At 43.8% G+C, this 12,154-nt stretch overlaps 1 protein-coding gene across 1 annotated transcript in view; it reads right to left on the reverse strand.

Annotated features, from left to right (window-relative positions):
• Positions 1–449: 449 nt before the first annotated feature.
• Positions 450–12,154, reverse strand: part of SNAPC3 (small nuclear RNA activating complex polypeptide 3) — a 31,124-nt gene continuing 19,419 nt past the window's right edge. The window contains exons 6-9 of the mRNA XM_026866428.1: positions 8,834–8,916; positions 7,410–7,574; positions 4,331–4,438; positions 450–2,569 (exon numbers count right to left, since the gene is read on the reverse strand). Of these exons, the coding sequence (XP_026722229.1) occupies positions 2,422–2,569; positions 4,331–4,438; positions 7,410–7,574; positions 8,834–8,916 (504 nt within the window). The 3' untranslated portion in view covers positions 450–2,421. The remainder of the gene's footprint in view (positions 2,570–4,330; positions 4,439–7,409; positions 7,575–8,833; positions 8,917–12,154) is intronic.

Genomic DNA, 12,154 nt, shown 5'->3' on the forward strand with positions numbered 1-12,154 from the left:
ATATAACACAAAACATCTCCAATTTCCATACCCTTATATCCAGTTTATTGTAACAAGGGATTCATAAGAAAAAACTGCCAACTCTTTTGCTTAAAAAAAAAAAAGTCAAAAGAAGACATAAATACCAAACACACAGACAAGACATTATTAAAAAATATTTAAAATACTTTCTCATCATTAAGTAATAAACCTGCTTGGAAGTTTTGATCACTGAAACACTAACAACAATTAACAAGTAGCCAAAACACAAATATCCATATGGTGCCATAGAAATGTAACTACAGATTAGCAGCTGGGTGCAATGCTGCATTTCACTCAGATAATTCATTCAGAAAGACATCTTAAATCAAGTCCAGACCCAGCTCTCCTATGACAGCTCCTGGGAAGTTAAGTATTGTTAAAAACTATGATTCAGTGCAACATTTTTGTTCCATTTATTATTTCAGTCAAATCATTCAATATGAAACAGGACAGAACACATAAACAGCACCTTCTGATATGAGTTCTTCCCTGTTTTGTAGTTAAGTACAGGATGCACTCCCACACGCAGATTGTGGACAGCTTCTCTTTGCCTTACTGGAAATACAGAACTAGCCCTACCAAATTTCCTAATCTGCAGGGACAGCAATTTTGAATATATTTGACCATAAATTTGTACTGCAAAGAAGGTGAATGGGTTGGGTGAAAAATAGCATACCAAGGCAGAATTAGTTTAATGAAAGAATAAATTCACACTTTGGCCACTCCCTTCTCCCTGTTGCTGAAGAAAAAAAAAGAAACAACCTCCACACAAAAAGCCTACTGATAGCCACCTTAGAATTCAGCATAAGAAGCCATCAAACAAACAAATGGTATCTTTAGAAATTACACCAGCTGTCTACACAATCTCAGTTCCAAAACTGAAGAGGATTGGGAAGACCCTATGTTACCAGGAGACAGCTGTCAGGGGATGTGGCTGGGGAAGGATGAAGATTAGCAATTTATGAGACAAATACTGAAGTTGCAACCAGAGTTGTACTGCAGGGGATCTTTAAAGCAGCTGTCACAGCACCACAACACAGTCCAGCCCTAGTAGTTGAGACAGTTGTGGTCGGCAGGCCACTTCCTCTTATGCAGATGGCTGAAGGAGAACTACCACCACCTGCTGTTAGAAGTCCTTTGTTCACTACTCTGTTTCCAAAATACACAGGCCAAAGTCAGCTGTCTGATTTAAAAGACTAAAAAAAAAAAAATTCCCCTTTCTTTTGGTCCTAAAAACCCCCGAGATTTATATTTACATGACCTAATACACCACTGGAAAACAGTCAGGTATGTGAGCGATGAATGGAGTCCTGCAAATGCTTAAGACTTTTGTTTCAAGACATCTACAGCCAAGTAAGCACTTACAAACCTGCAGCCACAGGACCTGCACAAAATTCAGTTTATCAAATACATTTCTGTATGCAGGTTATCAGAGCTGGCTGACTTTTACACCAACCAGAACTAGGCTTTTTTTTGAGAACTAGCTGAAGCTTTCAAAAGAAAAGCAGTTAGTGCTACTATCTTTCCTAAACAGCAAGATCTCCACTAAAATCTTCTGAATTCCAGATTACTTTAAAAAGCAAGGCACTAGATAAATATACTCTGTCTTGGCAAGCAGAGTTTCAACTTAACATCAGATTAGCAAGTACAAATTGGTCACAATGCAGTAAAAACCAATACTTACAATAACAGAGTGGTACTTTAAAAAGTGTACAATGAACACTATCAACAGTTAAAACTGCATGCACTGTCAACAGTTAGTTATTTGAAAGGCAGGCTACAATTCAGTAATCGGTGAAATGTAGTTTACTCTTCGTACTCAGAATCAAATCAAAAGGACAGAAGTAGCTTACAGATGCAAGCAGGAAAGACCTTTGAAGATAAGCACTGTGAGCTTCTCTCTCAGAAACTGTTCTCCTCCCCACAAATTCAGTACTATCCACTCTTATTCAGAGATGACAACTGCCAGAGTTTTCAAGGTAAAATGCCAAAGAACCATATTCTCATGTTTTGAGGTTACAAAGCCTTTGATGCACAGAACTTCTCAAAATCATGGGTGCTTTTGCAAGGTATTCTCTCTTTAAACATCTGTATTTTTAGTTTATAGTCTCCAAACTACTGTATTGTTGTAAAAGTGTATTAAAAATGTAACTGATTAAAATAAAGTAGATGTCAGCATATTTTTCCATGCTAACTTACCTTTTAAAATCACACTTACTCAGAAAAGCACACCAAAAAGACTTCCAGTGCAACAGGCTCTTTCCACCTCGAGGAGAGGATTAAAAGCCTAACCCAAAACCCAACAGTATGCTTAAAACTCAAGCTGTCTGGTGGTTTTGGCAGCCAGAGCAACAGATGCACCAATGTAGTTCGCTGAATTCATCCTGGCTTGTGACAGTTTCAGCTGAAAATCCCAGGATCAACATAAGGATATGCAAGAAACTCCCCCACTTTATTGCCTTCTGTATCATAATGGAGCATCCGAAAACAAACATCACAGAAGAAACATGGATCCTCTGGTGCCAGACTGTCTTCGTTGGTTACCCATCTGCAGGTTACAAAATATAAGCATTTTCCATATGAGTCCAACACATTTGTGACAAACATCTCAAAATCTTACTCAAGAGTTGAGGATGGTGGCAATAAAGATCAGTAATAATGTTATACTGATCAGGTACTATCTATATTGCGCATCTCCCACACCAGGCATACAGCTCTTTTCCAAACACCACACCCTTTCAATGTCAAATCCTAACTGCTACACTGCTTACACTGGTACAACAGCATTTCCTGAGGAACTCCTCAAACCTGTGTAGCTGGTACAATGCATAACCAAAAAAACCCATAAAATTAACAGGCATCTTCTGTCCATCCTATAGCCATTAAGGTCATAAAAGATAAATCTGTTTTCCTTTAAGAAACTGTGATACAGAGCAGACACATGACTGATTAAAACTACTCTAAGTAATAACCAAATCCATTTACAAGTCCAAAAGAAGGGCCTGGATGATGCAGACAAGACGAGGAGAGGATTGCTGCAAATTCCAGCAGAAACTTCAGTTGACATGAACACAGCTGACAGTATAAGGAGGGCCTACCATGGCACCAAGCAATTAATTTTGGTGGCACTCAGAGGCCATGACAGCTCAAGGCCTCTCATGGTTATAGATGCTGTCTGCACAGATGAGAACACGCAGGACAGCCAGCCAAAAAAGCTCTGCTATCCATGGTTTGGAATCTCCATACTTAATCTTAGTGCTTAATCATGGTTTTAATTTAATACATTTATATCACCTCTGGTAACAGCCTTCCCATTCCATCTTTCCTTGACATTGACCCTTAGGATCCACCTCCCCTTATGGCCAAATGCCTCACAGGTTATAGCCACCTGTGAAGGCATCCTAGGGGGTCTGCTAGGAACACTAGGATGGGCTCCCATCACAAGGGTAATTGGCTCTTTGTCTGATTCCAGGGAAGTCTAAGGCCAAACAAGCAAGATAACAAGGACACAGCTGCTATGTCAAACTGGGGCTGAGAGTGTAAGCTGCCCTGGGGGGAAAAAAGGTGTTTTTGTAAATAAATCATTCAGACCTATAAAATCAGGGAGTCTAGCCTAGTTTGTAGAATTCTGTTAGAGAAATTTCTACTGTGTCTATTGAAAGGCTTTCTCATATCTAAGTAAATGTCAATAAAGTGTATGAAGAGCACTGTATTCACATTCTGCTCTCTTAACTGCAGAAAAACTGCATCACAAAAGGTTCCTTCAAGTGCACAGCACAGAGTTTTCAGGTAGAGGTTAGAAGTTTACCTGTGGGAAAAGCTACATGTCTTTTAAAAAATCTCTAGATTTTACTATATTAAAGTTGGACAGATCCATACCTCCCTCTACTTAGATGCTAGATTTAATGAAAGCTCTGTATGACTTCTGACAAATGAATTTGAATCATTTGTCTTGTCACAAGGGGAAAATCGAGCCTCTTCTCCCAAAATTAAGATTTTCAAAAGTAATTGATTGAGAGTTGAGCTCTACATATGCAAAAGAACTTGAGTCAAATATCTCTTCATCTTTTCAGTTCTTCTGATCATCCTGAATCATCACCTCCAAATGAGCAGTACCTGCAGGAGGCCTTTTTCTGGGTAGAAAGAGGACAACTACCTAAAAAGTAAGATTTCAGAATATTTCCATGAAGATTATTCACACACTTTAACAAATTGATGCAGAGGTTTGATTTTTTTTTTTTTTTAAAGCTAGTAGAAGCACCAAGAAAGACTTATTTAAGAAGACAAAAGGATTGAGAATGTTGCATACCTGGCTGTATACATTTTGCACACAGAGCATTTTCTGGTACATAACCAGTGTTTCTTGATTAGCAAGGGGTAGAGGTTCCTGTCCAGGCAGTCATCATGATGAATGAGCCTTGAGGGAAGTAAATAAATAAATAAATAAATAAATAAATAAATAACAACAAAGACTCAGCCACACTGGAATTTGTCTGAACATAAAGATATGGAACATAAAGATCTGGACTATAAAGATACAGTGAAGCTATGCAGGGAGAGCATTAGGAGAGCCAAAGCACAGCTAGAGCTCAACCTGGCTACAGCTGTTAAGGATAACAAAAAATGTTTCTATAAATTCCCTAACAGCAAAAGGAAGATTAGGGAAAATCTTGCTCCTTTACTGGATGCAGAGGAAACATGGTAACTAAGGATGAGGAAAAGGCTGAGGAGCTCAACACCTACTTTGCCTCAGTCTTTAGCAGTGGAACTGGCGTTCCCTGGACACCCAGCCTCATGAACTGGGAGATGGGGAGGGGAAGCAGAATGAGGTCAGCAGGGTGGAAGAGGAGGTGGTCAGAGACCTGCTGCACCCCTTGGATGCACACAAGTCTGTGGGACCGGATGGGTTACACCTAAGAGTGATGAAAGCGTTGGCAGATGTGCTCACCAAGCCACTTTCCATGATTTCCCTGAAGTCATGGCTGACTGGGGAGGTCCCACTGGACTGGAGGGTGGCAAATGTGACACCCATCTACAAGAGAGGCAGAAAGGAGGATCCGGGAAACTATAGACCTGTCAGTCTGACCTCGGTGCCAGGGAAGGCCATGGAGCAGGTCATCTTGAGTGCCTTTAAAAGTCATATAATGGACAAGCAGGGGATTGGGCCTAGACAGCATGGGTTTATGAAAGGCAGGTCCTGCCTAACAAACCTGATCTTCTACTACAGGGCGACCTGCTTATTTGATGAGGGAAAGGCTGTGGATGTTGTCTATGTTGACTTCAGGAAGGCCTCTGACACCATTTCCCACAGCATTCTCCTGGCAAAACTGGCTGCTCGCGGCTTGGATGGGCAAACGCTTTGATGGGTAAAAAACTGTCTGGATGGCCGAGCCCAAAGAGTTGTGGTGAATGGAGTTAAATCCTGTTGGCAGCCGGTCACGAGTGGTGTCCCCCAGGGCTCGGTGTTGGGGCCACTCCTGTTTAACATCTTTATTGATGATCTAGACGAGGGGATCGAGTGCACCCTCAGTCAGTTTGCAGATGACCCCAAGTTGGGTGGGAGTGTTGACCTGCTCGAGGGTAGGGAGGCTCTGCAGAGAGACCTGGACAGGCTGGAGCCATGGGCTGAGGCCAGCTGGGGGAGTGTCAATAAGGCCAAATGCCGGGGGCTGCCCTTAGGCCACAACAACCCCCAGCAGCGCTACAGGCTTGGGGAGGAGTGGCTGGAGAGCTGCCAGTCAGAGAGGGACCTGGGGGTGCTGATTGACAGCCTGATGAACAGGAGCCAGCAGTGTGCCCAGGGGGCCAAGAAGGCCAATGGCATCCTGGCTTGTGTCAGCAATAGCGTGGCCAGCAGGGACAGGGAAGGGATCTGACCCCTGTACTGGCACTGGGGAGGCCGCACCTCGATTCCTGTGTTCAGTTTTGGGCCCCTCACTCCAAAAAGGACATTGAATGACTCCAGCGTGTCCAGAGAAGGGCAACGCAGCTGGTGCAGGGTCTGGAGCACAGGTCGTACGGGGAGCGGCTGAGGGAACTGGGGGTGTTTAGTCTGGAGAAGAGGAGGCTGAGGGGAGACCTCATCGCCCTCTACAGCTCCCTGAAAGGAGGGTGCAGAGAGCTGGGGATGAGCCTCTTTAACCAAGTAACAAAAGATAGGACAAGAGGGAATGGCCTCAAGTTGCTCCAGGGAAGGTTTAGACTGGATATTAGGAAGTATTTCTTTCCAGAAGGGGTTGTTAGGTGTTGCAATGGGCTGCCCAGGGAAGTGGTGGAGTCCCCATCCCTGGAGGTGTTTAAGAGTTGGGTTGACGTAGCGCTGAGGGATCTGGTGTAGTTGGGAACGGTCAGTGTTAGGTTAATGGTTGGACTGGATGATCTTCAAGGTCTTTTCCAACCTGGATGATTCTGTGATTCTGTGATAAGCATGGACATTGAAGATAAGGCATAATTTAATTCCCGTGTAAACTATGACTAGACTTCTGCTTAGCATTTCTTAACGCAGATGGAAGACCTGAAGATAGACTGCTGGTTGCACTGTCTGTGGATTTTATGGTCAGGCGGAAATTCACTTGTGTAATAACTAAGAAGTGTTCAGACCATCTACTTTAGATGGTCTTTTCAAAGCTTTTTCCTACACAGACTAACAGGCAAAAACATCACCAGATAAATGTTCAGAGGCTCATAATCCTGAGATCAGCTACTTGCAACACCTATCCTATTCTTCTGGTTGCATTCCTCTTGGGAAGCAGCATTCATTACCAATGTTTAGGTACATCAGGCTTCTGGGAACTGAAAATAATCTGTCACCCACTACAGACAATCAGAGGAGTGCTTTCTCTGCACTGAGCAGAGTATACACAATAGTTCTACTGTGGATGCGGTTGCCACCTCACAGCCACTATCGTCTCCTCCTTGTCTCCTTTCCCTATCCACCTCAGCGCAGTATTTCCCCTCCTTTGTTCTCTTTTCAATTCATGCCCCTTAGCACCATGTCTAAAATAAGAAGTGCAGCTGACTCCAGCCAGAGCCATTAACAGCATTCTGCTTTCTGGTGCTTCAGAATCACTATGTAAATCTGCCACACATTGGCTTTGCATAGAAAGAGCTTTTCACTGTGGGTGTCCCATACCACAGTCATGCCATGCTAGTTAGAAAGCAGCCTTTCCATGCAGATAAATTATTTAAAAACAAAATCAAAACCAAGGAAGATTACTTTCTTCCTTGCAGAGGTAGTCCCAGGTATATGGAATAAAATCTTAAATAAACCCTGCAGAAGGCAACAGAATAATCTTAGTCTAACAAATATTCAGCATTTAACATCTGAAATTTGTCCACAGAAGGCTTGCTTCTAATTGCCTGAGGACTCCCAAAGAGCAGTAACTTACCTTACATCTGTGATGATAATGATGTGCTCACAGTTCCCCTGGTGGCAGAAAAGGTATGGAAAGCCAATTTTGAGGTACAAATCATTAAATGTGTAGTCCTCCATTTTAACAGACTGAAGATTTCCATAGCCTCTGTCATGAGATTCTGACCACTCAATAATTGTTCTGAAAACAGAAAGGTCATCAGCATAGCAATGCTATAAACTGTGAATGCACATTTAAAAAGATGGATATCAAAACAGCTCACAATATTTTTGTAATAATTTAAGGTAATTTCACAGCAATACCATAACCCCACAGAACTGTGAACTGTTCTTGTGGAACATCTGCCTTTAAACACCCACCAGTCAGCTTCCTGAAGCATTCTAGTCAGAATGTATGCTCCTGCTGGCACCCATCCAGCTCAGGTTGTTCGCAGCAAGACACTTCTCAAGCATTCCAGTAATTCAAGTTGCCAGCAGGTAGTTTTTGCTCCTTTCATCAATAACTTTGTTTTAAAGTATTGAAAAGCTTTTTTTGTTTTTGCCAAGGAGAAACACAAAGTTGATAACTGCCCAGTTACACTTCCAAAATTTAACACTGTAAGGGCACTGGTCACTGTTACAATTGTTTCTTGGCTTTTCAGCACACTCCTACATACAAGGCATTTCACTTCTACAAATTGTGTATGTTATCACAAGCCCTTCCATGAAGATCATTACTGCTCATGGACAGAAAGAGACAGAGAAAAGTAATTAATTTATCTGAAGTCACACCCCAAGTCTGGCATAATGAGTCTAAACTCTCAGTTCTTCCACACCATCCATTTTAACACTAAATCTCACCAGTGTGTCAGTAAGCCCATACTTCCTTTAAAATCAACTACAAGGTATGGCTTGTGCTCAACTAGTGTGAGCTATAGTTCCAAACAAGAGATACCTGAGACTCTTGGCAATGACATGTCAGATTTCTTTCCCCAACAGTCACACATCCCCTTCTTGACTTTACCGTGAAGGCATTCAGCATGTTTTCAAGACTGAGCAGAACAACTGAATTCCATCCAGCTTACCTTGTTGTTTTTCTGACCAATCTTCTGCTTCAAAGGAAAGTTTTTTGGTGGTCATCACAACTAGGGAGGGCACTTAAAAAGCCAATACAGACTGACACCTGTCACTTTCCACAGCAATCCCATCCCAATAGGGCAAAACAGGATTTGTGGGGAAAAAAATGCATTCAACCTCTTTTCAGAAGGGAAGTGAGTGAAAGGAATAAGTAAAGCAAGTAATGTTAAACATCTATGTAAAAATCAGTTCAGCATGAAAAGATAGTATGAAAAGTCCATATACTAGACATTCCAGTCTTTAAAACAACATAAATCATAAACAAAATTATATAAATTTTATTTCCTTCAGGTTTTCCTTAGTCACCATCTACAACTACTGTACCTGCTTAGATCTCTGCACTCTGGGTATCTTTTATCATTATAAAAGATGCCTTCAAAATAAAAGAAAGCAGATTTGTAGAAATCCTGAGAGAGAGACAGACAGATGTTTGCATTAGTGTTACAAGTGATTAAACACCTTAAACAAGAATATGTCAAAAACTAAGCACTTCAGGAGCTTTGTATAATATAAATTATACTAAGAGACCTCATTCTACAGGTTTTTAAGAAAAGCTTTGCATTGGTTTTAGACGCTGATGTAACAACAACGCTTATATGATTGCCGGCTATGCAGTTGCTCTGCTAATAGTATTCTCAAGCCATTACAGGTTATTTCAGTGCTCTTCTCTTATTGCTATCCACATCACAGCAGTTACCTATTTCTACAAAAATACAGAACAAGAACACAAGCATCATCTTACAGAGAGCACAAATTAAGTAACTGCACAGCACTGATTTAAAAAAAAAAAAAAAAAAAAAAGACTAATAATATTTTTTAAAAATAGCAAGATATAGTGGGATGACTTTGGCTGGCTGCCAGAACTCCACCCCAGTTACTCTCTCACTCCTCCTCAACAACAGGACAGGGGAAAGAAAGTAGGATGGGAAAGCTTGTGCATTGAGATAAAACCAGTTTAATAATAAAATCAAAGGCCACATGGAGAAGCAAAGCAAAACCAGACTTATTCTCCACTTCCCATCAGCAAGTGGTGTCCAACCACCTAGGAACCTGGGTCTCAGCACACATAGTGGTTACTTTAAAAGACAAATGCCTTAAACATTAATGGCCCCCTTCCTCCTTTCCTCCAGCTCTTATTGCTGATTGCAACATCATATGGAATGGGATACCCCTTTGGCCAATTTGGGTCAGCTGCCCCAGCTACATCCCCTCCCATCCTCTTGCTCCCCACCAGCCAACGGGCCTTGGGGGGACCTAGAGAGACAGCCCTAAGCCTGGAGATCCCTTCCCCCTCTCTGCTAGGAAAACTTAACCCTATCCTAGCTGAACCAGGACAAAATCCACCCCTTTATTCTATACCATCTGCGTCATGTCCAGCTGCCATTTAGCAGTTAATAACAAAATAACAATTTACAAAGGCACAGCATAATTCACGGCATGTTTTCACCCAGAATCAAGTCCCCCTGTGGTACACATTGGACCTCTTGTCCTGGTTCAGCCAGGATAGAGTAAAGTTTTCCCCAGCAGAGAGAAAGGGGGAAGGGATCTCCAGCCGGGTTATTCATACCATGCTGGCGTCAGGTCCGGGGGCAAAACCGTTTTCCTTGCTCCTTGGCGGGTTCGGGAGGGAATTTTGCTTTCCGTAAGTCAGCTAGTGGTATTGTATATTGTTTGTCTTGTTCACTGTTATTGCTGTTTATTGTTGATAGAATTGATACTGTTGTTGTTCAGATTGTTCTATCACTCTGTTGTATTAAATTTCTTATTATTTCAGCCAGGGTCTGTGTCTAACTTCCAGCCCAACCGGTGTGGGTGGGGGAGGGGCAACAGCAACATGCTATCCAATTCCGGCAGAGCTTAAACCTGCACACCTCTCCATCATCCTGCATCACCCACCAGATACACCCAGGTCCTTGGGCAAAAGCAATCCCGTGGATGGGTTTGCCTTTACCTTTGCCTGGTGCAGGACTAACCCAGACCATTTTTCCCAATATATTCCTCATGCACACCACAGGGACTTTATCCCCATCTACAGCACGTGGAGGTTTTGACTGAGCTGGGCCAGCTCAACTGGCAGATCCTCTTGTGTTGACTAGCCAGGTGGCCTTTGCTAGATGCATGTCCCAGTCTTTGAAGGTCCCACCTCCTAATGCTTTCAATGTGGTTTTTAACCGTCCATTGTAGCGCTCAATCTTCCCAGAGGTAGGGGATATGGTAGACCCACTCGATGCCGTGTTCTTCTGCCCAGGCATTTATGAGGTTGTTTCGGAAGTGGGTCCCGTTGTTTGACTCAATTCTCTCTGGGGTGCCGTGTCACCACAGGACTTGGGTTTCAAGGCCCAGGATGGTGTTCTGGGCGGTGGCGTGGGGCGCTGGGTAAGCTTCCAGCCATCCAGTGGTTACTTCCACCATTGTGAGCACATGATGCTTGCTTTGGCGGGTCTGTGGCAGTGTGATGTAGTCGATCTGCCAGGCCTCTCCATATCTCTATTTCAGCCATCGCTCTCCATTTAGCTGGGGCTTCACCCGCTTGGCATGTTTGATTGCAGCACACGTCTCACATCCGTGGATGATCTCTGCAATGGTGTCAATGGTGAGGTCCACCCCTCGATCTCGAGCCCACCTGTATGTTACATCCCTACCTTGGTGGTCCGAGGTCTCATGGGCCCACCGGGCTATGAACAGTTCACCTTTGCGCTGCCAGTCCAAGTCCACCTGAGCCACTCTGATCTTAGCAGCTTGGTCTGCCTGCTGGTTGTGTCGATGTTCATCAGTGGCCCGACTCTTGGATACATGGGCATCCACATGGAACACCTTCACAAGGAGGTTTTCCACACGGGCTGAAATGTCCTGCCATACTTCAGCAGCCCAGATGGTTTTACCCTTACATTGCCAGTTGTTCTACTTCCATTGCTGCAACCATTTCCACAGGGTGTTCGCCACTGCCCATGAGTCGGTGTAGAGGTAGAGCCTCGGCCACTTTTTCTGCTCAGCAATATCCAAAGCAAGCTGGAAGGATTTCACTTCTGCAAACTGGCTCAATTCACCCTGTGCCTCGGCAGCTTCAGTGACCCGTCATGTGGGACTCCATACAGCAGCCTTCCATCGTCGATGTTTTCCCACAATGCGACAAGACCCATCAGTGAACAGGGCATATCGCTTCTCCTCTTCTGGCAGCTCGTTATATGGTGGGGCCTCCTTAGCACGTGTCACCTCCTGTTCTGGTGACGTCCCAGAATCTTTGCTCTCTGGCCAGTTCGTAATCACCTCTAATATCCCTGGGCAGCTGGGCTTCCCTATTCGAGCCCGTTGTGTTATCAACACAACCCATTACTCCACGTGGCATCTGTTGCGTGATGTGTGGAGGAAGCCTTTCCTTTGAACATCCACCCCAGCACCGGCAGTCAGTTTCAGTGCCGACCACTTCTGAGGCAGCCCGAACTCCTTCGTACGCTGCCAGTATCTCCTTCTCAGTTGGTGTATAATTAGCTTCAGAGCCTTTGTATCCCCAGCTCCAAAAGCCCAGAGGTCGGCCTCGGGTCTCCCCAGGTGCTCTCTGCCAGAGGCTCCAGGTAGGGCCGTTCTCCCCGGCTGCGGTGTAGAGCATGTTCTTAACCTCCTGCCCTTCCCGTACTGGCCTGAGGG

The sequence above is a fragment of the Athene cunicularia genome (assembly GCF_003259725.1).
Source record: "Athene cunicularia isolate RWA chromosome Z unlocalized genomic scaffold, athCun1 chrZ_part2, whole genome shotgun sequence".
Lineage (NCBI taxonomy): Eukaryota > Metazoa > Chordata > Aves > Strigiformes > Strigidae > Athene > Athene cunicularia.